Consider the following 27,176-nt stretch of genomic DNA (forward strand, 5'->3'; position numbering starts at 1 on the left):
GTGTTGAACGCGGCATATGGCTTAATGGCTGTGGTAACTAGTGACAACCGACGGACTTTTGTTTTACTACCCTTCAATATTTTGTTTTAACGGAAAAGTAACCATATTTCTGTTTGTTCTTGAGATGGTATCTACAAAATTCCAGATTTAGCAACAACTTTGGGGAGTTCCTGTTTCTAAAATACACCGAATCTGAGTGAAGAAAGCGCGAAATCAACAGTTTCCATGGCGATGAAGCTTCGCTACTACTTGTTGTTTGCAGGCGCTGATTGATTTCCACATGTTATCCCATACGGCTAGCTAGCTAACCAACTGATAATGTCATCTGGATTTCAAAATTCCATATCCAAAGATAGTAATTTATCTATTTACAAATCCTCTGAATTGTTTGATGGTTTATTGCACGAGATTCCAACAACAAGTAAGTAAATTAACCTGACTAACGTTAGCTAGCTACACTACATAAGTATGTCGACACCTGCTTGTCGAACATCTCATTCCAAAATCATGGGCATTAATATGGAGTTGGTCGCTCCCCGATCTCAACAAACCATTTCTGTATGGACCTTGCTTTGTGCATGGGGGCAATGCCATGCTGAAACAGGAAGGGGCTTCCCCAAACTGTTGCCACAAAGTTGGAAGCACAGAATCGTCTAGAATGTTATTGTATGCTGTAACATTAAAATGCTCAATTTTATGCACGTGTCAGCAACGTGTGCGGCTGAAATTGCTAAATCCACTAATTTGAAGGGGTGTCTACATACTTTTGTGTGTATATATATAGTGTATAACATTGCTAACTACTAACCTTCTAGCAAAGTTCCCGGTCTTATCACATCGCTGTGCTGATTCTTGGCATCAGTGGCAGCACTGAGCAATCCCTCTTTGGCTTTCTAATTTAGCAAGCTACCTCTCTCTACCTTACAGGTACAAATGACACCAGCACTGTCCCTAGAAGGTACAACAATCTGGATGAGTTGAGGTAATTTTGCCATTTTCTTTAAATTACTCTAGTTAGCTAACTCCCCCACATCCTTTTTCATAACACTAGCTACCTGTATTTGAAAACAGATTGTCTGCCTTTTGCACCATGAACCATCATCCATTTGGAAGCAAGTTTGTTACGTTCTTTCTTTACAGTGAGGAGCTTGACAGACGAACCAAGGAGACTCAAATGCTGCAAGAAGAAGTGGAACATGCAACTAAAATGACCATAGAGAAAATGGGACGCACATGTCCCAGCAGCTCACCTTCACAAATGAATTACTTTCCCATCTTTATGGGTGAGTATGTGGTTTTCTTGTGTCATGAAGAAAAATATAGCCAGTACTAGCTATACAGTTACACATCGGAGCTATTGTCACAACCAAATATGTCACTACTCTATTTTGAATTATGAAACTACCTGTAGTAGTTTGCTGTGATAAGTGTTCCTTATTGCTGCTTTACATTTTTATTTTACAGATGGTTCATCGGAGGAGAACTCAGAAGTGCTGTCTGTGATCCAGCCTCTTACATATGGCCTGGAGCTGGTCAGAAGTGGCATAACTTTCCCTGGGAAAGATGTTTTGGAAAATGCAATAGGGGACTACTCTCAACAGGTGTCGGAGCTCCAAAAGCAGCTGAGTGAGGTTAGTGTGAGATACAGTCCTATTTCTTTCTTCTTTCCTGGTGAGAGTTATATATTATTGTGGAAGGCCTCTTGAACTCAATGATTCTATTATCAAAATCCATGCAGTTCTTTGCCACGTGAGGTGCCATTGATTGCAACCTTTGCTAATACTTTTTCAGACACATGAGCTTCATGAACAGCAGAAGTTTTACTTCCGTCAGTCCATCATCAAGCTGCAGACAAAATTGCAGGAGTTCCAGATTGAGAAAGATGCCCTGACTGATCTAAGGTAATTGAAGCTGAAACTGTTGCACTGTAGGCCATTTTTACTGTATACCTTTGAACACATACAGGTTTTTTGCAACGGGAGTATAGGACATGTTTTACAGTCCCTTCAATGCCCACTGGGCACAGACGTCAATTCAACATCTATTTCACGTTGGTTCCACCTATTTTAATTGAAATTACATGGAAACAACGTTAATTCAACCAGTAAGTGTCAATTGGGTGTTAATTGTTTTGTCCCTCAGAACGAAAGAGAGCAGAAAACAGGCAGATGTAATGGGGAAAATGCAAGCAATGATCAGGGAGCTGCAAGCCGCTAAACAGACCGGGGACCAGAGGCTACTGGAGGCTGAGGATGAAGCAAAGTCACAGAGCAGGAGAACAGAGTCAAGGGAGCGGACACTACAGGAGGTGTACTCCACGCTGTTGGCTTACGAAAAACGTTGTGGAAACAATTTGTACACTAGCCAGGACGCACTGGGTGTTGCAGTGGAGAAAGTATTACACAACTTGGAGCATGCAAATCACAATCTGAGAGAAAGCCTTCTGCTGGTAAGACAGTGTGTTTTGTTTTATTTCACACAACACTTTTATCAAGGGTTTGAAATGTTGTTCTTGACATTGTATTTTCCATTCCTAACTCATTGTGCCAGCTGAAGGAGCAGATGGAGACTCAAGAACAGAAATGCCAAGAGAAAGCAGAGATCATGTTGAATGAGCAAAGGGAAAGGTACATTTTCATTAACTTTCCACAATTCTTGTCTCAGTGACTTGGGATTACAGTCATTCACTAATCTGATAGCCCACACATTACCTGCATATAAGACTGTCTGGTATAGAATTTGTTGTAACCCTAAAACCGCATGTATGTACGAGGCAGGTTCCTAGAGGTGACATGTAAAGTTGCCTTGCTTGAGTTGCTTTACTCTTTTCCAGAATGAAGCAGCTCACTACCAGTCATGACCAGGAGGTGGCGATATTGACTGAGAAATTGAGCAGCTCCAGAGGCAGAGCCTCCAGCTTGCATGTCCAGGTGGAGTTGTTACAGTGAGAGACATGAATTAACTAGCAATACTATATCTACATATTTCCTGAGTTTAATTAAATTCAAAGAGCTCTATTTTCGGGCCTCTCGAGTGGCGCAGCGGTCGAAGGCACTGCATCGCAGTGCTTGAGGCGTCACTACAGACCCGGGTTCGATCCCAGTCTCTGTCACAACCGGCTGTGACCGTGAGTCCCATAGGGAGGCACCCAATTGGCCCAGCGTCGTCCGGGTTAGGGGAGGGTTTGGCCTGGGGGCTTTATCGCAGTCTTGCGACTCCCTGTGGTGGGCTGGGTGCCTGCAGGCTGACAGCAGTCGTCAGTTGAACAGTGTTTCCTCCGACGTATTGGTATAGCTGGCTTCCGGGTTAATCAGGTGTTAAGAAGCGCGGTTTGGCGGGTCATGTTTCAGAGGACGCATGACCCAACCTTCACTTCTGCAGCGATGAGACAAGATCGAAATTGGGGAGAAAAACTGGGTCAAATACAAAAAATGTATAATCATCATCTTTTCATTCAGTTGTAAGACACCTGTCAAATCTTTCAGAAAGTGTCCAAATTAATGCATTATTTCCTTTCACCAGAAAACAAGGTGAAAGCCAGGCTTCAGTGCACCAGTGTCAGGTCAATGACTTGGAGTCAGCTCTCTCCGTCCTGCGCTCCGAACTACTGGACACCCAGCAGGGCCATGAAGACAAGGTTACAGCTAACACACACATGCCGGTTGTGATGTAGAATAATAGAGTGGCCTTAGTCTTTTCAAACAAAGGTTTAGGAGGTTCTGATGCTTTGGGTTGTCATGATGTTGTGTACCAGGTGGGTGCTCTGGAGATGCTGTTGGCCGAGGCCCAGTCTCAGGCGGGGGAGGCCCAGAGAGGGAGAGACAGATCCCTCCAGCAGACAGAGGAGCTGGACTCTCGGCTCTGCCAGCTCACGGTAATACAGCCCAGCCTCAGACACAAACAGCAAGGATACTGTACGTCCTTAGCTCCCTGCTGCTGTAGAAAGAGATACACTATCTTAACATTTCACATTCTTTGATTCCAGAAACTCAGTCTGTCTATCATTGTGTTTGATATATAAATATGAATCTGGCTTTGATATGTTTTAAACATTTAAAAAAATAAAACCCATGAAATCAAACAGAGATGTTTGAATAAGAGTCAGTAGTGTATTACGTGTGTGGGGTCAGTCAGAGCTGCGGCAGGCCCGTGAGCAGCTGGCCCTGGAGAAGGAGCAGACCAAGCACCATTTTTTTTTTTAAATGGAAGATGACACCAAGGCTTTAGTTGCCAAACACTCTTTATTTTTTGTCTCCTCTGCCAGTTGTTGGGCAAGAAGCATCAGCGGGAGCAGCAGAAGGAGCTGGTTGTGGTGCGACGGGAGCTGGAATTGACCACAGACCAGCTGTACAAGGCCAGGGACGAGGAGCTGCGGCTGCAAGCCCTGAAGGGTGACCGGGACGAGGAGCTGAAGAAGGTCCAGGCGCTGCTGGAGGAGAGGGACAGGGAGCTGCAGCTGAGGCTGCAGGAGGCGCAGCAGGGACGGGCCAGGCTGGAGGAAGCCCAGGGCATCTGCCAGGCCCTCAGGGCAGAGACTGAGGTGCTGAGACTCAAGCTGGAGGACCGGGAGAAGATGGTGGACCTGCTGCGGCTGCAGATGGAGAGCACCACCCAGATGACGGTGCAGCATGGACGTAGCATTGACTCCCTGCACAATGAGAAGAGCCGCCTCAGCAACCAGCTCAATGAGCACAAGCTGGAGATCCAACAGTTAAGGGTTAGTTAGTTGGCTAGTTAGTTAGTTTTGATCATCTACTTTAGTTTCAAGGTTGGTTGTCTCCTACCCCTCGGGTGGGGAAACTTGGCATGCTTCTAAATCAAGACCAGATTTTGAGGTCATTCAGGCTGCTAAGGGGAGTCCTCAGGCTTGTTCATTGTCTTGGATTGTATAATACTCCATATTTTTCTTTTTGGGTGTGTTTTCAAAGGTATCCTACTATATACCGTTCCAACCCTGCTGAGTCCCTCCCTTTACAGACATGCTTAGAGCAGCGTGAGGAGTGTTTGGCGGTGCTGGAGCAGGAGAGGCGAGTACAGCAGGCTGGTCTGTCCAAACAGAGCTGCTGTGTCAAGGAGCTGACGCTGGAGAAACAGCAGCTTACCGCTGAGCTAGAGGTGCAACACATGCAACTGGTCAGCCTCACAGGTACACTGGCTGTCATAAACTCAGTTAAAAAAGAAACGTCCCTTTTTCAGGACCCTGTCTTTCAAAGATAATTAGTAAAAATTCAAATCAAAACTTCACAGATCTTCATTGTGAAGGGTTTAAACACCGTTTCCCATGCTTGTTCAATGAACCATAAACAATTCATTAACATGCACCTGTGGAACGGTCTTTAAGACACAAACAGCTTACAGACGGTAGGCAATTCAGGTCACAGCTATGACAACTTAGGACACTAAAGAGGCCTTTTTACTGACTCTGAAAAATACCAAAAGAAAGATGCCCAGGATCCCTGCTCATCTGCGTGAATGTGCCTTAGGCATGCTGCAAGAAGGCATGAGGACTGCAGATGTGGCCAGGGCAATAAATTGCAATGTCCGTACTGTGAGACGCCTAAGACAGCGCTACAGGACGGACAGTTGATCGTCCTCGCAGTGGCAGACCACATGTAACAACACCTGCACAGGATCAGTACATCCGAACATCACACCTGCGAGACAGGTACAGGATGGCAACATCAAGTGCCTGAGTTACACCAGGAACGCATAATCCCTCCATCAGTGCTCAGACTGTCCACAATAGGCTGAGAGAGGCTGGACTGAGGGCTTATAGGCCTGTTGTAAGGCAGGTCCTCACCAGACATCACCGGCAACAATGTCATCTATGGGTAAGAACCCACCGTCGCTGGACCAGACAGGACTGGCAAAAAGTGCTCTTCACTAATGAGTCGAGGTTTTGTCTCACCAGGAGTGATGGTCGGATTCGCGTTTATCGTTGAAGGAATGAGCGTTACACCGAGGCCTGTATTCTGGAGCGGGATCGATGTGGAGGTGGAGAGTCCATCATGGTCTGGGGCAGTGTGTCACAGCATTATCGGACTGAGCTTGTTGTCATTGCAGACAATCTCAACGCTGTGAGTTATAGGGAAGACATTATCCTCCCTCATGTGGTACCCTTCCTGCAGGCTCATCCTGACATGACCCTCCAGCATGACAATGCCACCAGCCACACTGCTCATTCTGTGTGTGATTTCCTGCAAGACAGGAATGTCAGTGTTCTGCCATGGCCAGCGACGAGCCCGGATCTCAATCCCATTGAGCACGTCTGGGACCTGTTGGATCGGAGTGTGAGGGGTAGGGCTATTCCCCCCCAGAAATGTCCGGGAACTTGCAGGTGCCTTGGTGGAAGAGTGGGGTAACATCTCACAGCAAGAACTGGCAAATCTGGTGCAGGCCATGAGGAGGAGATGCACTGCAATACTTAAAGCAACTGGAGGCCACACCAGATACTGACTGTTACTTTTTTGATTTTGATCCCCCCCTTTGTTCAGGGACACGTGACTAACAGAAATGGAATAATGTCTGTGGAACTTGTTCAGTTTGTCTCAGTTGTTGAATCTTGTTATGTTCATACACATATTTACACATTTTAAGTTTGCTGAAAGTAAATGAGTTTGACAGTGAGGATGTTTCTTTTTTTTGCTGAATTTAGATGGCTTTCATATGAGAGTATTCCCCTCACAGATAAAATGATGCATCGACTCTGTTCATTCAAACACTTATCTGCTAACGTTTTTGTATGAATTCTGAACTTTATTAATTCTTCAAAAATAACGACCTTTCAGTGATTTGATTTAACGGCCTCCATTTATCAAGTCTTTAGGGGAAAATACAGGTCTTCAGTGACAAACGGCAAGAACAATGATCATGTTGCTAGACTGTGTTGGAAAACCAGTACAGCATGTAGCGTCTGTTTTTCTTGTTGACCGTCTGTCTGTCCCCCAGAGGAGCATGAGGAGTTGAAGAGGCTCCACAGCAGTAAGAGTGAAGAGCAGGAGGGCGTGGTGGTGGGTCTGAAGGCCCAGCTGAAGACCACCCGGGCTGAGCTGGACCAGGCCAGGAGCACCCTGAGGACCCTGGAGGGAGCGGACGGACACGGTCAGCACTGCACATCACTGAGAACATTATATTATAGCGGAGATCCATGTTGGATTGAAACGTGGTTGATAAATGTGGTAATTGGGAGCTTATTCAGTGTGCGGGCCATTCTGTTATCTTTCATGCTCTGTGTCACTCATTGTGACACTTCACCTTGGATTTAGTTGATTCATTTCTTCCTCCATTGAATCGACAGAAAGAGATGAGAGTAGATAGGGCAGAGAGGATCGAGTCAATCAAGGTCTGTCTCCCCTTTCTCTGTCCAGGCCTGAAGGTTGCCATGGGGATGCAGAAGCAGATAACAGCCAAGCGGGAACAGATTGACACTCTCCATGGCCGAATCCAGCTCCTGGAGGAGACCATGGACAAACTGACCGAGGTAGCAACACCTCAATGTCTACTTTTAATGCTCCACATCGTGTCTATCGTAATTACACATGCCCTGGCTTCCACACAGATAAAAGCCCTGTGTCCTTAAGGAGGGATTTGAAACCGCAAGATATTCTGGTGTTCACTTAAATGTATAATAATCTGCCTTCAATATGGTCTTTCCCTTCCCAGGAGAAGCGTTACCAGAGTCAAGAAAGTAAGCGTCAGATCCAGCTGCTGGCTTCAGTCACTGAGGAGAAGAGGCAGGTGGCAGCGGAGGTGGAGACCGTCCGCTCCCTGGAGAGACGGCTCAGGGAGAAAGTGGCCAAACTGGAGACGGCCCTACACAAGGTGGTGTGGCACTACCTTGTATTTACTCACTTTATCACACAGTATGAAATATACGTCTCGCTCTGACTGACCCCCATTTACACCTACGATGTTCTTCAGATGTCCGAGAGCTTTGTCCACTGTCAAGACTTCATCCAGTTGCAAGAGCAGGAGTTTGTACGGCTGAAGCTGCAGCATGCTCTGGATGTGACGGTACAGCACACTAGGATGGGTGTCCATCTGCCTCTATAGAGGTCTAATGCATATGCTGTTTTTTGTTTGATTTGCATTGTACTCTGAATATCCTTTCTCCTCTAAACTGTCTATAGCCTTCTATGCTGTATATATGCTTTTTCAAGTGCTGTGTCTTTTCTGCATGAGCTGCAGGGCCAAAACCTGCGAGCCACAGGGAATGCTCAGCGTGCTTCCCTCTCCAGCCCAACAGCCCTGACTGCTCTGCCCTCCAGCCAGTACGGCTCAAAGTGCCTGCTAGAGGTAGATCAATACAGAAACTTCCTACAAAATGCCTTGTGGCCCCAATCCTTCCAGGGCCTGGCTTTGTTGCTGTTTTTCAGTGGTGGAAAAGAAAGACACAAGCTCAGCACATCTGACTCCCCCCAAATTAAAAACACACCCTGATTGCATTCCTGTGGCAGCATGACAGACTCGTTCATCAACTGTTTGACTTGACTCCAGAACAGTCGGATCTAAGCCAATTTACTGAAAGCATGGAAGTATCCCAGATGGTCAACAATAGATTTCTGTGTTGAATATAGTGTAACCCATAATGGTATTTTACTCAGCATCTCTTCACCCCTCTTACAGTTGAAACCCCAGCAGCTGCTGGAAAGCCCCACCACGGAGCTGCGGTCCCTAGTCAAAGAGCTACGAGGTGTGATTTCTGAAAATCCTGGACCACACACCAACAAAAGCACCCTCAGAAGGAGCTCTGTTCCAGAGAGAGATCACAGGACCACACTGTAAGTCTCTGAGTGTGACGTTAAAGATCACGATGCTACTAGTTTTTTCCCCCCACACATTTTTGTTGTTGTGCGTCATTCACTTGGTTTCTGAAACCACCGTGGTTTATTTCACAAATGTTTCACAGCCATGTGACATGTTTCTCAATGTATGCAGAGCTTGTGTTCTCTTTGGTTCTCAATCAACCCATCAACTACAATCATGTGGAGCTTCTTTAATTCAAATTTCATGCAATAAAAATGTCTCTTACAGCAACGAAGTGACCAAAAATGTTACAAGCAATGCCAAAACGATAAAAGGGACCAACAGCAGGTAAGAGCATGTATCCTTGAACCTCTTGTTTCTGGCTGCCTGAGCATGGCTGTTGGCAACCGTTCCCTACCTCTGTATATTGGCTTCACTAATCCTCAGGCCACATGAATGTGCAGTGTCTGCCTGTGGCTTCGTTCTAATGCATGTTTGTGTATGCAATATGTGCAGTGGTGTGGCTCACCTCCTTAGGACAACTGATCTGGATGAGCGGAATTTAAACAGCACCTTCTCAAGCGCCAGTGAGTTTCTCTGTTAGTACAATCAACCATTTTAACACACTCAACCGATCATGTGCTTTATTTTCCTAATTTCACCTTCCAAATCACTCTACTAGACCCATTATCATCCCTGTGGTCCCCCTTCAAACATGTTATGATAAAGGTATACAGTTTTTCAGCAGTTAACCATTCCTCCACTTGAGACATTGTTTGCTATTTCTACAGGCCATGACTTCTCTTTTGCTGCATCTCTGCCTTCCTACACATCGTCCCCTCGAGCCATGGCACTGGGCCGCAGGTCCCCTGTACACTCACTTCTGACCTCTGACCACAACCCCACACCTCCACCACAGAGCAGGCCTCAGGCAGAAAGCCCTCTCACAGACACACACACCTGTAAGTCCCAATGCCTTCAGCATTATTACAACTCAGTTGTGTAACCAATGCGGGAGACAATGTCCCCAATGAAATGGCCTTGGAGAACCTTGGTTACTTTACAGTATGGCATCATAATAATGTTTGAATTTCAGAACTCTAATTTGATGACTTCTGAGTGAGTAACTTGTGGTTTCACTTGAAATGTTTGTCCAGTGGCCAATCCGCAGGCTGAGTTTACAGGACACACATGCAAGCACTTGCAAGGAAAACTGGACAGCCTCCAAAACATAGTGGAGGACTTGCAGATGAAGAACCAAGGTTTGTTGAACAGAGTTTATTTGGTTCATCTGACTGCTGTGCAGCACAGTGGTTAGTGACTAACATCAGTGCTAAAGATCTGCATCTGTATTAGGAGTTTTGAATTTGCCCAATGTTGTCCAAATTTAACAGTTGTGTGAATCCAGACATCCTTGTTATGTCTGCCCCTCCCTGCCTCACGTACCAGACCAAATTGTTTGATAGGAATGTCATCAGGACACAGAGAATCAGGACAATGATTATATTAGTTTGGGGATAGGTCAAGTTCATGAAAACAAATTCCTGATTAATCCAGAAAAATTCCATTGCTGTTTATGTCCGATAAGATAACTGCCACCTTTGGGACAATACAGTTTATCTTGAAAACACAGTTTCTGTAAAGAAAATACTAAATGCATTTTAAGTAATTTTCTTCCCATTTTTTTTCTTCAGAAATGTCCTCTATGATAAAGGGTCAGGAGAAGAGGATGAGAAATGTCAAAGACAAAAGGAAGCTTTAGAACAATCAAGGCTCTGAGTGAATGTGTACTTGTGTACAAAAATAAACTTGTATTTAAAAGTAAAGGCACTATGATCATTATGGTGAATTGTCTTTTATTATGAATACAATTTGTCCATGGCATGTTACTATCAACATGGCAAAAATGAAACCAAATATAGAGGATTGGCACCAAATTTGATGACAGGAGGATAAACAACAGGCTAGCAGGATATTCTTGTTATTCATGAAAGATGTCATTAGTCAAGGTAACTGAGGATGATCTTTGATGTACATGCATTGACAGCCAGTCAGTGATTTGGAAACTCATGAAAAATTAGGAGAACCTTTGTAGCAGCGTAGCGTCAAATGTTTTATGTCAGTTTGTTTTGACAAATTGAGTATACTACTGTGTAACTGCCCAACATATTGCCTATTGAAACCTGCCTAAAGTACCACTGTCCCCTTCCGTGTTGAAGCAGAGCCTGCTCCATCTGGCTTTGATCGGTTGTCTCCCTCCTCTTCTTCAAAGAGAGTACTCAGAAACTAAAAAGAAACCCAAGTTTAAAAGCCAACCAATTTCAGATAAAATATTTACAGTACCAGTCAAAAGTTTGGACACCTACACCTACTAGTTGTTCTTTATTTTTTACTATTTTCTACATTGAAAAGTCATTGTGAAGACATCAAAACTATAAAATAACACATGGAATCCTGTACTAACCAAAAAACTGTTGAACAAATCAAAATATATTTTAGATTCTTCAAAGTAGCCACCCTTTGGCTTGATGACAGCTTTGCACACTTGGCATTCTCTCAACCAGCTACACCTGTAATGCTTTTCCAACCGTCTTGAAGGAGTTCCCACATATGCTGAGCACTTGTTGGCTGCTTTTCCTTCACTCGGCGGTCCAACTCATCCCAAACCATCTCAAGTCGGGTGATTGTGGAGGCCGGGTCATCTGTTGCAGCACTCCATCACTTTCCTCCTTGGTCAAATAGCCCTTACACAGCCTGGAGTTGTTGGGTCATTGTCCTGTTGAAAAACAAATGATAGTCCCACTAAGCGCAAACCAGATGGGATGGCGTATTGCCGCAGAATGCTGTGGTAGCCATGCTGGTTAAGTGTGCCTTGATTTCTAAATCAGTGTCACCAGCAAAGCACTATCACACCTTCTCCATGCTTCACGGTGGGAACCACACATGCAGACAATACGTTCACCTACTCTGTCTCACAAAGACATGGTAGTTGGTATCAAAAATCTCAAATTTGGACTCATCAGACCAAAGGACAGATTTCCACAGGTCTAATGTCCATTGCTCGTGTTTCTTGGCCCAAACAAGTCTCTTCTTATTGGTGTCCTTTTAGTAGTTGTTTCTTTGGAGCAATTCAACCATGAAGGCCTGATTCACGCAGTCTCCTTTGAACAGTTGATGTTGAGATGTGTATGTTACTTGAACTCTGAAGCATTTATTTGAGCTGCAATCTGAAATGCAGTTAACTCTAATGAACTTATCCTATTCAGCAGAGGTAACTCTGGGTCTTCCTTTCCTGTGGCGGTCCTCATGAGAGCCAGTTTCATCATAGTGCTTTAATGTTTTTACGACTGAAACTTTCAAAGTTCTTGAAATGTTCCGGATTGAATGACCTTCATGTCTTAAAGTAATGATGGACTGTCATTTCTCTTTGCTTATTTGAGCTGTTCTTGCCATAATATGGACTTGGTCTTTTACCAAATAGGAGTATCTTCTGTACACCACCCCTACCCTGTCACAACACTGATTGGCTCATGCATTAAGGAAATGAATTCCACAAATTAACTTTTTAACAAGGAACACCTGTTAATTGAATGCATTCCAGGCGACTACCTCATGAAGCTGGTTGAGATAATTCCAAGAATGTAAAGCTGTCATCAAGGCAAAGGGTGGCTACTTTGAAGAATCTCAAATGTTGATGTCTTCACTATTATTCTACAATGTAGAAAATAATAAAAATATAAGAAAAACCCTGCAATGAATAGGTGTGCCCAAACCTTTGACTGGTACTGTATATATTAACTGACATTAAAATTCAAACACCTGTGCTGTGAAGCATGACCTGTGTAAAAATGTGAAGCAATGTTGTCTTACCCTAGGCACCCTCAGCCCTTTTCTGATGATGAACTGCTTGAACGCTTGAGTCCCATGCATCTGTTTCAGTTCATCATCCTATTGAGAAGACAAATTATATCAGACAATTTTACCTGAACTGTCAATGGGGATTGATATTCTGATTTAATAGTCAAAGACAGTTGTCTCGTTTTTTACCCACAAAGAACAAGGACAAGTGTAATAGTTATACCAAAGACCCACCATTTCACTTGGTTGTGCAGGAAACTCAAAGTCCTCAGGGATGACATTGGGGTCTCTTAATGGTTCATCAGCATCTCTTTTCTTCCATGTTTTAGTATCCAGGTACCATGCTCCATATTTGGGCCTTTTAGTTCCTGGTTTGCTCTGTTGAACATGTGCGTTTTATATTTTTTCCATAGGCCGGATGTGGACATAGTTGTGGGTAATGCTGTTTAGAAAGTGAAGAACTGTACAAGCAATTGATACATTTTCATCCATCTGTCTTGTGAGGTCTGTGGGCCTCAAGCTGAGACACTCAATACCTTGTATGGTTCTGAGTCCTTTAAGGGGTCTTCACAGGTGTGGGCTCTGCGCAGATCCTCCAAAGAGTTACGTAGGTCCTCTGGCACGTTCTTAAGCTCAACCACCTGGATAGGGAAGGTCAGGGACGGCTTCTTCTCATACCCACTGACAAACAGGCCCAGTAGGGTGGATTCAGTCAGGTTGTTCTTCTCTCCTCCCTGCGAGAGTCAACCATTCATTTACCAGGGAGGTTAAATGTTAAGATCATTCTAAATGATCTGTTCCTGCTTCTACAAGGTCATTTAGAATATGATGATGATTCATCATTCTGATCTTTACTTGACCTTTTATTGGGGTGTGTATTCCTCACCTTGGCCGGTTTCTGTTAGCTGTGCTTACCAATGAGGCGACCCAGTCACAGAAAAGCTTAGTGACTTTCTTGATGTCCTCGTCTTGAGATGGGGAGCGCAGTCGTTTGACGTTTACTATCTGGTCTTCCTTGGCACTGCTCTGCTTTCTTTGCAGCCCTTTGTAAGGGTTCTTTGCGCATAAATCGTCCGTCCTTCAGCCAAATAATAAAGGGTTAACAACAGTAGTTATACCACTAGATGAACAGTTTATACCCTAGTAATGAAGAGTTTGCCCCAAAACAGACTTCTCCAGAAATCTACTTACATTATTGCACTGACAGGTGGTCCCTCTCTCACTTCCTCCTCTGACTCCGATTCCCGCATGATCGTTTCCCACGGCTCAGTGCAGTCGTCTGCCTGCTCCTCTTTTTCTGGTGAAGTCACTGCAGAAGCTCTGTTCACACACATATCTGGGTCCAGGACACATATCACCTGATCAAACAACTACGGGATAAAAGACAATCAGTAGGACATATTGTGTTACAAGTAAGCAAAACAAAGTCCTACTGTAAAAACAGCGTAAGAGTTGATTACTGTAATTCAGAATTGTATGTGCATGGGCCATCTGATGTATACTTTAGGGACTGGTTTACCACACACAGATTAAACCTTACCCTGGACTGAAGCCTTTACAATGGAGGATCTCCATTCAACATGCTTATTGAATTTTAGTCCAGGACTAGGCTTATTCGGTGTCTGGGAAACCAGCCCTTTATGCCTTATTGCAAAAAGGATGGAGAGGTAACTTTCCTTTAGTCTTATCTACCTGCCACTCACCTCTGGGGGCATGCCATGCTCTAAATGTGGGTACAGAGCCAGAGGATGCTGTTTGAGTTTGTGCTCCACTGTAGACACATGCTCCCGGTGTACCTGCTGCTGAGGGTTCTTCTTAGAGAAGCAAGCCTGCTCTTTCGAGAAGCGCTTCCATTGTGTTTTATCAGAGAAAGATGTAGTACTTGGCATCCCAAAAATGGAAGGGGACATGCCCCTCTGGGCCTGAGAGAGAACCGCTGTCCCAGCACTAGGATACCCATCTCTGAAGTCATCAAGTCCCACATTTAGAAAACGCCAACGACGGCCATCCAAAGCACCTGAGAGATGATGTTTGTTCTTTGCATCTTTCAGGCATTTGGTCATCAACTTTTCCTTGTACCTGTGGGTCAAAGCTAAATTAAATCCTTCTACTTTCACATTGCCCTCATTAACATTTGGAAGCTTCCAGTCCAGAGAGACTGGATGGAAGGTTATGTGTCAATGTTATGTATACTGAACAAAAATATAACCGCAACATGTAAAGTGTTCATCCCAGGTTTCATGAGCTGAAATAAAGGATCCCAGAAATGTTCCATATGCACAAAAAGCTTATTTCTCCCAGGTTTTGTGCACAAATTTGTTTACATCCCTGTTAATTAGCATTTTTCCTTTGTCAAAAGAATCCATCCACCTGACAAGTGTGGCATATATAGAAGCTGATTTAAACAGTATGATCATTACACAGATGCACCTTGTGCTGGGAACAAAACAAAGGTCACTCTAAAATATGCAGTACGTCCAACCGGCCTCACAACCGCAGGCCACATGTAACCACGCCAGCCCAGTACCTCGACATCCGGCTTCGTCACCTGCGGGAGCGTCTGACACAAGCCACCCGGACAGCTGATGAAACTGTGGGTTTGCACAACTGAATAATTTCTGCCCAAATTATCAGAAACCGTCTCAGGGAAGCTCATCTGCATGCTCATAGTCCTCACCAGGGTCTTGACCTGACTGCAATTTGGTGTCGTAACCAACTTCAGTGGGCAAATGCTCACCTTCGATGGCCACTCGCACTCTGGAGAAGTGTGCTATTCACGGATGAATCCCGGTTTCAACTGTACCGGGCAGATGGCGTTGTGTGGGTGAGCGGTTTGCGGATGTCAACGTTGTGAACGGAGTGCCCCATGGTGTCGGTGGGGTTATGGTATGGGCAGGCATAAGCTAAGAACAACGAACACAATTGCATTTTGTCAATGGCAATTTGAATGCACAGAGATACCGTGACGAGATCCTGAGGCCCATTGTCGTGCCATTCATCCGCAGCCATCACCTCATGTTTCAGCATGATAATGCATGGCCCCATGTCGCAAGGATCTGTACACAATTCCTGGAAGCTGAAAATGTTCCAGTTTTTCCATGGCCTGCATACTCATTAGACATGTCACCCATTGAGCATGTTTGGGATGCTCTGGCTCGCCGTGTATTACAGCGTGTTGCAGTTTCCACCAATATCCAGCAACTTCACACAGCCGTTGAAGAGGAATGGGACAACATTCCACAGGCCACAATCAACAGACTGATCAACTCTATGCGAAGGAGATGTGTCGAGCTGCATGAGGAAAATGGTGGTCACACCAGATACTGACTGATTTTCTGATCCATGCCCCTACCTTTTTTAAGGTACACTACATGACCAAAAGTATATGGACACCTGCTCGTCAAACATCTCATTCCAAAATAATGGGCATTAATATGGAGTTGGTCCCCTCTGTGCTGCTATAACAGCCTCCACTGTTTTGGGAAGGCTTTTCACTAGATGTTGGAACATTGTTGTAGGGACTTGCTTCCATTCAGCCACTAGAGCATTAGTGAGGTTGGGCACTGATGTTGTGGGATTAGGCCTGGCTTGCAGTCTGCATTTCAATTAATTCCAAAGGTGTTCGATGGGGTTGAGGTCAGGACTGTGCAGGCCAGTCAAGTTCTTCCAAACCGATTTCGACAAACCATTTCTGTATGGACCTCATTTGTGCATGGGGGCATTGTCATGCTAAAACAGGAAAGGGCCTTCCCCAAACTGTTGCCGCAAAGTTGGAAGCACAGAATCGTCTAGAATGTCATTCTATGCTGTAGTGTTAAGATTAACTCCAACTTTTTTTTTAACTTTTACTTAATAACATTCCTAAAGAAAGTAATGTACTTTTTACTCTATACATTTTCCCTGACACCCAAAAGTTCTCGTTACATTTTGACAAGAAAATTATCCAATTCACACACTTATCAAGGGAACATCCCTGGTCATCCCTACTGCCCGTGATCTGGCGGACTCACTCAACACAAATGCTTTGTTTGTAAATTAATGCCTGGGTGTTGTAGTGTTCCCTTGGCTATCTGTAAATATATTTTTAAAAAGAATTGTGCCATCTGGTTTGCATAATGTAAGGAATTTGAAACTATTAATACTTTTACTTTTGATACTTAATTATATTTAAAACCAAATACTTTTACATTTTTACTCAAGTAGTATTTTACTGGATGACTTTCACTTTTACTTGAGTTGTTTTCTATTAAGGTATCTTTACTTTTACTCAAGTATGACAAATAGGTACTTTTTCCACCACTGACCTCGACACAATCCTATCTTGGGAAAGTCTACGGACAATTCCTTTGACCTCATGGCTTGGTTTTTGCTCTGACATGCACTGTCAACTGTGGGACCTTATAAAGACAGGTGTGTGCCTTTCCAAATCATGTCCAATCAATTGAGTTTACCACAGGTGGACTCCAATCAAGTTGTAGAAACATCTCAAGGATGATCAATGGAAACAGGATGCACCTGAGCTCAATTTCGAGGCTCATAGCGAAGGGTCTGAATAGTTATGCAAATAAGGTATTTCTGTTTTTTTGCTTTGTCACTATGGGGTATTGTGTGTAGATATAATCCATTTTAGAATAAGGCTGTAATGTACCAACATGTGGAAAAGGTCAATGGGTCTGAATACTTTCCGAAGGCACTGTATATAATGTATATGTGACCAACAGATGCATATCTGTATTCCCATTCATGTGAAATCCATAGATTAGGGCCTAATTTATTTATTTAAATCGATTGATTTCCTTATATGAACTGCAACTCAGTACAATCGTGAAATTGTTGCATGTTGCGTTTTATATTTTTGTTCAGTGTACATATAATTATGTTGTCAACCACATACAGTTATGACTATATTGTTACAAAAGAGGCTACCCAATGTTGTCTTTAGTGTGATGTGACATCCACATTACCAATGGTAGGCAGGAAGCGTCGTTCTAGTCTCCGGTGGTCCAATTTGAAACGTTTTATCAGTCATTATGTGTCCTTGTTTTCTCATCAATTTCCACGTAAAAAAAAAGGCAAACGAGTGTTGCCCCCGGAGCACGTCAAAAAGCTATCGACCCTTTCGTAATTCCGGTATTACTTAAAGCGATCTGGCTAGCTCCCTGCTCCTAATACAACGTTTGTTAGATGGTTACTATGGTAACAGTGTTTCGCGATAAATTGTAGTTCTTATGGGATGTCACAAAATATAAATGTAGTTTGCGTTCCAGAGAGCCTTTGCTGTAATTACGATTATGAACTTACTTGACAGTCACAAATCAACACGTAAAAAAAATAATAAGAGCAAAATCAACTTAATGCAGTTTTCACTGAAGACAATATAGCCTTGCTATGATTTTGACCACTAGATGGTGGTATGTGATCAGAGGGAACTGATGAGTTCCTCTTGTTTTGGGTGATCCTAAAAATTGTTAACGTTACTGCTAGATTTTAAAAAAGAAATACTTTGACAAATCTGAAAACTATAGCTGAAAGTACAGAGCAGAGCCCTTTTGGTGTCGGGTTGGTTGCTCTTGTTTTTCGGGCCGTCATGCATTAGTAAACTAGTTATTGTGTAATTTAAATCAATATTTCTCTAATTCAACATGTATTGGGATTATTGTATGATGCTGTTTACATCATTTGAATGTAGAATGCATGTGTATGTTGACCATGTGCCCCTCTACATGCGGTTCTGGTCAGGGCTCAGGAATTAGATAATATGTCCATAGGCCATAGGCCCTCATGTCTTGTGAAAATGAGAGAGTTGCTACTGTTCCCCTGTTTATGCATTGTCAAACTCAATTTATAGCAAAAAATTAATTAAAACCTGCTACTTTTTATCACTACCACTACTAATAAGGATAAATCTGAAATAAATACCTCTTAAAGTTGTAGAAGTGGTTATTATGACAACAGATGATCACGTCATAGTCATACATTATCCCACAGTAAGTTAAGTAAAACTGATTTCCAGCCTGTGGTTGTGTAGACAGAGAAAAGAGTGCTAACAGAAATAATTGTAATGTACGGCTCCTTTGAGGTCTTCAGGTTTGTACAGCACTTTGAGATATCAGCTAATGTACGAAGGGCTATATAAATACATTTGATTTGATTTGATTCAGAGCTTGCATTCCTTCTTGCCCTATGTATTACTTGTGCTGTCACAGGACTGAGGTCAGTCAACGCTGTTGAACAACAGCACAGCCTCTTAAATGACTAATCATTATCCTTGTCATCATCATCATCCAATTCCATCAACATTGCACCATTTGTTAGGCCAGGGAAATTCCACTTCACGGATTTGTGGACTGTAGAAGTCACAGCTTTTAGTTAGTGCCTCTGACAGCTTTCACCCACATGCCTCAGCTTGACTAGGCACCATATTGTGACCTGCTTGGCTGGGTGACCAGCTGACCGCTGCTTTGACCTCTTCGGCACACTGTGAAACAGCCTGGGCCTGTTGGAGCTGGACACAGAAAGGCCATGACTAGGGTTGAAAAGGTACCGATAATTTACCAAATTTACCGGAATCTTCAGTAATTTTGGTAATTAACAGAATATCTATATCAATCTATCGTAAGTTTGATAGTTTATATATTTTTTTATATCAGTATCCATATTGTCTATGAGTTTCTAGTAGATAGACCATATGGTTCAACAGAGAGTATCCTAATTAATGACAAAAGCATCTAATCAACAATGTTATTATTTATTAATTATCTCTGCAACTCCAAATATTGAAGTTTTTCACAACTGCCACTAGTTTGATGCCAAAACATTGACCACAAATACATATTGGTATAGTAAAATCAATGTGTAAAGAATATAAATAATAATTCATGCTTAAACCCCTCATATTAAACACCAATGGTATTCACTAAGTTGATGGTTTATGTTTAGGATAATGTTTTACAACAGTCATATTTATTTACATTTTTTAAATATTTTTTTTGAATTACATTGAGTGTACAAAACATGAGCACCTGCTCTTTCCATGACAGACTGACCAGGTGTAAGCTATGATCCCTTATTGATGTCACATGTTAAATCCACTTCAATCAGTGTGGATGAAGGGGAGAAGACATGTTAAAGAAGGATTTTAATCCTTGAGAAAATTGAGACATGGATTGGGAATATGTGCCATTAAGACGGTGAGTGGGCAAAACAAAATATTGAAGTGCCTTTGAAGGGGGTATGGTAGTATTTGCAAGGCAAGCAGGTTTGTGTCAAGAACTGCAGTGCTGCTCTGTTTTTCACACTCAACAGTTTCCTGTGTGTATCAAGAATGGTCCACCTCCCAAAGTATATCGACCCAACTTGACACAACTGTGGGAAGCATTGGAGTCAACATGGGCCTGCATCCATGTGGAGTCCATGCCTGACAAATTGAGGCTGTTCTGAGGACAAAGGGGGGGGGGGTGCACCTCCAATATTAGGAAGGTATTTTTAATGTTTTGTACACTCGGTGTATATTTTACATGATAAGGCCAGAGATAATTACAGACACCTATGATAATCTGAACTACCCAAAAATGGCCACTAGACGTCTTGTGATAGATTACATACAATTCTTGAAAGATACCAACATTCTGGTAGTTTACTGGTAAACTTAGAAAGTTTTGCAACCCTAGACATTACATTGTTTTAGCCAGACCACCAGAACATATTGTAACTTCTTTGGCAAATGTATCCTTTTGGCTCCAGGACCATCTCACAGGGAATTGTTGTCCCTTTGACAGGTTAAGCCTACTTTCCTTGTCTAGTTTTGACATGTTTAGGTTACTGTACCATTTTCCATCATACTTGTTACTGTCTTCTGGTTTATGGTTCAGAACACTTGATAAGAAACAGATCATACCAAGACATTACTATTTAAAGTATCTGAAAGAATTTGGAATCATTTACTAAAAGGTTTGTAAACCGCCACTGTAAGGTTTGAATGACTTGAAGAGGTGCAAAAGAAGTTCTGCCTCTGTTCTAATATCAAGCATTTCTGGTTGGGAAACAATTCCATCACTTGTGCCATGGATTTTAATTGACTGAAATATGACACCCTTGACAGTTGTGATCACTTGGCCAATGCTCTCAAATGGTTGTGTTGGCCCTGGTCCAACTCTCCCTGGAGCCGTACCCTTTGGCATATTCATAGGGGAGTAAATATTAGGATTCGAAAAGGATCTCGGGATTATTTGTCCGGCATACTCCCAGAACACAAACACTATTGATATGTACAAACTTTAAGACATTGTGACGCATCACATACTTGGACTTCAAATTCTGATTGTCAAGGCGGATGTTGTCAGTGTAATTTACCATTAGTATTCCTTGCGTGATGGAAACTTTCTAACTAATTTAGGTGGATGTGTGTGGAACTATTATTATTCTATTGCTAATCATATTTTGTAATCATAAATATATTCCATTGTATATTTTGTTCCACATGATGTTGTGTTGACAATAATGTGCACATTTCCAAAAATGTACAAACAGCTATAGAACCAAAGCAACAGGACACCATATTTTTCTCAGGGGGGTGTTTACCTGTCATTGACAGCACACATACAATTGGGGGAAACCAGCTTAATATACAGGAAATGTTTTTGTTTACAATAATCAGAGGCTGGTTTTGCTGCCCTGTAGTTTTCAGTAGCCAGGGTGTTTCTGCCCAGTTTTAGCAACCTTTTACATCCAAACACATGTTGAGGTATTATCTGTAGAAAACAATCAACCATAGACGATGTTCTCACGGGGTGAGGAATCTGCATAGAAAGTAAAAATGGTGGGGAACTGTCAAGCTTTTCCTCAGATTGTGTTCCATAAAATAAATGGGTAAAGGTGTGAAATATGTATCTTTCATGTATTGTTTTTCAAACCTCTGCAATTTGTGAGTTTCTGTTCACTTTTAGAATTATGCACAGAAGTTTTTAAAAAAGGTGGCAAACTGTCAAGCTTTTCCTAAAATTGTGTGCCATAAGATAAATGTGTAAAACGTTGACAGTACCAGTCAAAAGTTTGGACACACCTACTCATTCCATGGTTTTTCTTTATTTTACTAATTTCTACATTGAGGTGACTACCTCATGAAGCTGGTTGAGAGTGTGCAAAGCTGTCAAGGCAAAGGGTGGCTACTTTGAATAATCTAAAATCTCAAATATATTTTGATTTGTTTAACACTTTTTTTGGTTACTACATAATTCCATATGTGTCGTTTTATAGTTTTGATGTCTTCACTATTATTCTACAATGTAGAAAATAGTAAAAAATAAAGAAAAACCCTTGAATGAGTAGGTGTGTCCAAACTTTTGACTGGTAATGCTTGTTCTAGGTCCCAAGAAACAAAGAGATCTTCTGTTGAATCTGACAATTAATCTTAATGGTTGTACAGTCATCTCAAATAAAACTGTGAAGGACCTCGGCGTTACTCTGGACCCTGATCTCTCTTTTGAAGAACATATCAAGACCATTTCAAGGACAGCTTTTTTCCATCTACGTAACATGGCAAAAATCAGAAACTTTCTGTCCAAAAATGATGCAGAAAAATTAATGCATGCTTTTGTCACTTCTAGGTTAGACTACTGCAATGCTCTACTTTCCGGCTACCCGGATAAAGCACTAAATAAACTTCAGTTAGTGCTAAATACGGCTGCTAGAATCCTGACTAGAACCAAAAAAAATTGATCATATTACTCCAGTGCTAGCCTCTCTACACTGGCTTCCTGTCAAAGCAAGGTCTGATTTCAAGGTTTTACTGCTAACCTACAAAGCATTACATGGGCTTGCTCCTACCTATCTCTCTGATTTGGTCCTGCCGTACATACCTACACGTACGCTACGGTCACAAGACGCAGGCCTCCTAATTGTCCCTAGAATTTCTAAGCAAACAGCTGGAGGCAGGGCTTTCTCCTATAGAGCTCCATTTTTATGGAACGGTCTGCCTACCCATGTCAGAGACGCAAACTCGGTCTCAACCTTTAAGTCTCTACTGAAGACTCATCTCTTCAGTGGGTCATATGATTGAGTGTAGTCTGGCCCAGGAGTGGGAAGGTGAATGGAAAGGCTCTGGAGCAACGAACCGCCCTTGCTGTCTCTGCCTGGCCGGTTCCCCTCTTTCCATTGGGATTCTCTGCCTCTAACCCTATTACAGGGGCTGAGTCACTGGCTTACTGGGGCTCTCTCATGCTGTCCCTGGAGGGGGTGCGTCACCTGAGTGGGTTGATTCACTGATGTGGTCATCTCGTCTGGGTTGCCCCCCCCCCCCCCCCCCCCCCCCCCCCCCCCCCCGTGGCGGAGGTCTTTGTGGGCTATACTCAGCCTTGTCTCAGGATGGTAAGTTGGTGGTTGAACATATCCCTCTAGTGGTGTGGGGGCTGTGCTTTGGCAAAGTGGGTGGGGTATCCTTCCTTCCTTCCTTCCTTCCTATATCCTTCCTGTTTGGCCCTGTCCGGGGGTGTCCTCGGATGGGGCCACAGTGTCTCCTGACCCCTCCTGTCTCAGCCTCCAGTATTTATGCTGCAGTAGTTTATGTGTCGGGGGGCTAGGGTCAGTTTGTTATATCTGGAGTACTTCTCCTGTCCTATTCGGTGTCCTGTGTGAATCTAAGTGTGCGTTCTCTAATTCTCTCCTTCCCTCTTTCTTTCTCTCTCTCGGAGGACCTGAGCCGTAGGACCATGCCCCAGGACTACCTGACATGATGACTCCTTGCTGTCCCCAGTCCACCTGGCCGTGCTGCTGCTCCAGTTTCAACTGTTCTGCCTTATTATTATTCGACCATGCTGGTCATTTATGAACATTTGAACATCTTGGCCATGTTCTGTTATAATCTCCACCCGGCACAGCCAGAAGAGGACTGGCCACCCCACATAGCCTGGTTCCTCTCTAGGTTTCTTCCTAGGTTTTGGCCTTTCTAGGGAGTTTTTCCTAGCCACCGTGCTTCTACACCTGCATTGCTTGCTGTTTGGGGTTTTAGGCTGGGTTTCTGTACAGCACTTTGAGATATCAGCTGATGTACGAAGGGCTATATAAATACATTTGATTTGATTTAATGTATGTCTTGTTTAAATTTAAATCCTCTGCAATTATTGGATTTCTGCTTCCACTTCAAAAATTAGCATTGCATCCTCTTAGTCTTGTAGCAAAGTTTTCCTCTCAATATTGAGAACAGGAGGACCACATCTAGGTTACCACTGGAATTTGAATGACCAGTGCAAAACGAAGCTTATAATGTTTGTATTATAAGAAATATTTTAGGATCTGCTATAACAGAGACATTGCTCTGTTTTCTGTCATGAGATGGCTTTGCCCTTCTTCCTTACACTAATCACTGCTCCATCCTGAAACAACTAGGTACAAAACTTCCCACTCAATGGTGGGAACTGGACCACACCCAGGTGGCCATTGGCATTTGAATGGCCAGTGCAAAGCTTTATAGTTAAGTATATAACTTCAATACCATGAAAAATGTGTGATAGGCTCTTTTACCTTGACCAATGAATGAATTAAACAATGCATCAAAGACATTGTCTTTAATTGTTTTAACGTAATAGATTTAGTTAACTTTTTTGCAATAGATTTCTACTTATGGCACTCAACAATTTCTACTACTTAACATTTATTGTCCTTTCTTTTCACCCTGGCACCGCACGTTCTCTCTTAACACCACGATATCTCCAAGGAGAGCTTGGAATGGAATAACACAAATATAAATTCAGTATAGTGTACCCTCCCATGGTACTTAATGGCTCTGGCTGCATCAATCACGTCTCCTGAAAAGGTCTAGCACTCCTCACAAGTCTCCACTCCCACAGCCATGCCTGTATATCAGTCTCTGGTCTACAAAGACTGTCTGGTGCCTGAAAGTGGCGTGACAAACAGGCAGTACCAGGGTGCACTGCGATTAGCCTCCATGAACTTTTCCCTTATGTTAAGCTCTGTTTGCTGAAAGTATTAATATTATTCCAATTGTGTTGATTTAAGGAGGGCATTTTGGAGGGCATTCATAAATTGTTTGGTGAATTGGATGTCCAACAAGGAATTCTCTCCTCTTGTCTAAGAGTTAGATGATGAGAAATATCTAAGAGTTCGATGAGGAGACATGTTAAATGTTTTGTAAGTTGGGCTTGACTGGGCCTGAAGTGCACATAGATTTTTGCATGATTCAGAATGTTCTGCAAGCCAGGGAGTGATGCAAAGTGACCATAGTAATGTTAATGTTTTTGTTTTCTTCTGTTTTACATTGACAGTTCATTTACTATTCAAATACATGGGGCTTTATTAAGTAGTTGCTCTTTAAAGGCTTTAGGTCAGTGAATGATCTAGTAAAGGATGTTATCGCCGACCTATTGGATCAGTTTACATCTACTGTAAAGAACTGTAATATATGAGCGATTCTAGGAACATAATCTAGGAAGTTACAGTGCCTTGCGAAAGTATTCGGCCCCCTTGAACTTTGCGACCTTTTGCCACATTTCAGGCTTCAAACATAAAGATATAAAACTGTATTTTTTTGTGAAGAATCAACAACAAGTGGGACACAATCATGAAGTGGAAATTGCACTTCTCTGCTTAAATGCACACAAACACGACAGCAGTATATTCACATTAGCAACAAAATAACAATATTTAATTTGTAGAGCTTATATCCCACACTCAATGCAAAGTATTGGACCCACAAATTGGTTCCCATGATGAGTATTGGATATTTCAAACTTTTTTAACAAATCAAAACCTGAAAAATTGGGCGTGCAAAATTATTCAGCCCCCTTAAGTTAATACTTTGTAGCGCCACCTTTTGCTGCGATTACAGCTGTAAGTCGCTTGGGGTATGTCTATCAGTTTTGCACATCGAGAGACTGAAATGTTTTCCCATTCCTCCTTGCAAAACAGCTCGAGCTCAGTGAGGTTGGATGGAGAGCATTTGTGAACAGCAGTTTTCAGTTCTTTCCACAGATTCTCGATTGGATTCAGGTCTGGACTTTGACTTGTCCATTCTAACACCTGGATATGTTTATTTTTGAACTATTCCATTGTAGATTTTGCTTTATGTTTTGGATCATTGTCTTGTTGGAAGACAAATCTCCGTCCCAGTCTCAGGTCCTTTGCAGACTCCATCAGGTTTTCTTCCAGAATGGTCCTGTATTTGGCTCCATCCATCTTCCCATCAATTTTAACCATCTTCCCTGTCCCTGCTGAAGAAAAGCAGGCCCAAACCATGATGCTGCCACCACCATGTTTGACAGTGGGGATGGTGTGTTCAGGGTGATGAGCTGTGTTGCTTTTACGCCAAACATAACGTTTTGCATTGTTGCCAAAAAGTTCAATTTTGGTTTCATCTGACCAGAGCACCTTCTTCCACATGTTTGGTGTGTCTCCCAGGTGGCTTGTGGCAAACTTTAAACGACACTTTTTAAGGATATCTTTAAGAAATGGCTTTCTTCTTGCCACTCTTCCATAAAGGCCAGATTTGTGCAATATACGACTGATTGTTGTCCTATGGACAGAGTCTCCCACCTCAGCTGTAGATCTCTGCAGTTCATCCAGAGTGATCATGGGCCTCTTGGCTGCATCTCTGATCAGTCTTCTCCTTGTATGAGCTGAAAGTTTAGAGGGACGGCCAGGTCTTGGTAGATTTGCAGTGGTCTGATACTCCTTCCATTTCAATATTATCGCTTGCACAGTGCTCCTTGGGATGTTTAAAGCTTGGGAAATCTTTTTGTATCCAAATCCGGCTTTAAACTTCTTCACAACAGTATCTCGGACCTGCCTGGTGTGTTCCTTGTTCTTCATGATGCTCTCTGCGCTTTTAACGGACCTCTGAGACTATCACAGTGCAGGTGCATTTATACGGAGACTTGATTACACACAGGTGGATTGTATTTATCATCATTAGTCATTTAGGTCAACATTGGATCATTCAGAGATCCTCACTGAACTTCTGGAGAGAGTTTGCTGCACTGAAAGTAAAGGGGCTGAATAATTTTGCACGCCCAATTTTTCAGTTTTTGATTTGTTAAAAAAGTTTGAAATATCCAATAAATGTCGTTCCACTTCATGATTGTGTCCCACTTGTTGTTGATTCTTCACAACAAAATACAGTTTTATATCTTTATGTTTGAAGCCTGAAATGTGGCAAAAGGTTGCAAAGTTCAAGGGGGCCGAATACTTTCGCAAGGCACTGTATTTAGAGATGGGTTGAATCCTCTCTGTAAACTCACTCAAAATGAAAGTTCTACTATCTTAGGTCAGACAAGCAGAAACTAGACTTACATGTCCACCACTCACCACTGTGAGGGCATGGGCAGCCAAGCATTGAATTCAGAGTGCTTGTTGACTGAACAATACACAAATCTGCTTGTCCTTTAAGTGTGCTTACATGTGAAAGGCAAATACACATTGGCTCTTTGACTGAATCCATTTAGCACTATTTCAGGGAATGCAAAACTGCTGCATTTACAGAAATGATGGGACATTGTCATTTAATTGCATTTGACAATTCATGTTTTGTCCAACAAATGCCTCACTGTTGTGCTACAGGTCCT

At 42.7% G+C, this 27,176-nt stretch overlaps 2 protein-coding genes across 3 annotated transcripts; one reads left to right on the forward strand and one right to left on the reverse strand.

Annotated features, from left to right (window-relative positions):
* On the forward strand, positions 1-10,587 carry LOC139411947 (coiled-coil domain-containing protein 158-like). Of its 2 annotated transcripts, XM_071158711.1 has the most exons (23): positions 24-421; positions 928-982; positions 1,141-1,283; positions 1,465-1,631; positions 1,792-1,901; positions 2,143-2,449; positions 2,551-2,627; positions 2,834-2,944; positions 3,523-3,637; positions 3,755-3,874; positions 4,265-4,717; positions 4,978-5,146; positions 6,949-7,101; positions 7,368-7,480; positions 7,663-7,821; positions 7,921-8,013; positions 8,188-8,295; positions 8,626-8,780; positions 9,034-9,093; positions 9,262-9,332; positions 9,537-9,707; positions 9,903-10,007; positions 10,440-10,587. In XM_071158711.1, the coding sequence occupies exons 1-23, from the start codon at positions 319-321 to the stop codon at positions 10,505-10,507; spliced, it is 3,186 nt and encodes a 1,061-aa protein (XP_071014812.1). In that variant the 5' UTR covers positions 24-318; the 3' UTR covers positions 10,508-10,587. The 2 variants fall into 2 exon arrangements, 1 of the variants encoding a protein (XP_071014812.1); XR_011634650.1 differs by lacking the exon at positions 9,262-9,332 and having other exon boundaries at positions 1-421.
* Positions 10,588-10,637: 50 nt separating this feature from the next.
* LOC139411949 (protein FAM47E) lies at positions 10,638-17,632 on the reverse strand. Its single transcript, XM_071158712.1, has 8 exons — positions 17,568-17,632; positions 14,307-14,682; positions 13,795-13,973; positions 13,519-13,681; positions 13,140-13,337; positions 12,838-12,981; positions 12,616-12,693; positions 10,638-11,031 (listed from the first exon to the last, which is right to left on the reverse strand). The coding sequence occupies exons 1-8, from the start codon at positions 17,630-17,632 to the stop codon at positions 10,933-10,935; spliced, it is 1,302 nt and encodes a 433-aa protein (XP_071014813.1). The 3' UTR covers positions 10,638-10,932.
* Between the last annotated feature and the right edge of the window lie 9,544 nt (positions 17,633-27,176).

The sequence above is a fragment of the Oncorhynchus clarkii genome, chromosome 6 (assembly GCF_045791955.1).
Source record: "Oncorhynchus clarkii lewisi isolate Uvic-CL-2024 chromosome 6, UVic_Ocla_1.0, whole genome shotgun sequence".
Lineage (NCBI taxonomy): Eukaryota > Metazoa > Chordata > Actinopteri > Salmoniformes > Salmonidae > Oncorhynchus > Oncorhynchus clarkii.

What these genes read in the sequence shown, in the direction of transcription:
- LOC139411947 (XM_071158711.1), top strand. Translation starts at nt 319, where the DNA reads ATGTCATCTGGATTTCAAAATTCCATATCCAAAGATAGTAATTTATCT. An exon ending in GATGCCCTGACTGATCTAAG is followed by an intron (nt 1,902 to 2,142) that starts GTAATTGAAGCT and finishes TTTGTCCCTCAG; the next exon opens with AACGAAAGAGAGCAGAAAAC. An exon ending in CCATGGACAAACTGACCGAG is followed by an intron (nt 7,481 to 7,662) that starts GTAGCAACACCT and finishes TTCCCTTCCCAG; the next exon opens with GAGAAGCGTTACCAGAGTCA.
- LOC139411949 (XM_071158712.1), bottom strand. Translation starts at nt 17,632, where the DNA reads ATGACTGATAAAACGTTTCAAATTGGACCACCGGAGACTAGAACGACG. An exon ending in AGCATGGCATGCCCCCAGAG is followed by an intron (nt 13,974 to 14,306) that starts GTGAGTGGCAGG and finishes TTTATCCCGTAG; the next exon opens with TTGTTTGATCAGGTGATATG. An exon ending in GTGACTGGGTCGCCTCATTG is followed by an intron (nt 13,338 to 13,518) that starts GTAAGCACAGCT and finishes TGACTCTCGCAG; the next exon opens with GGAGGAGAGAAGAACAACCT.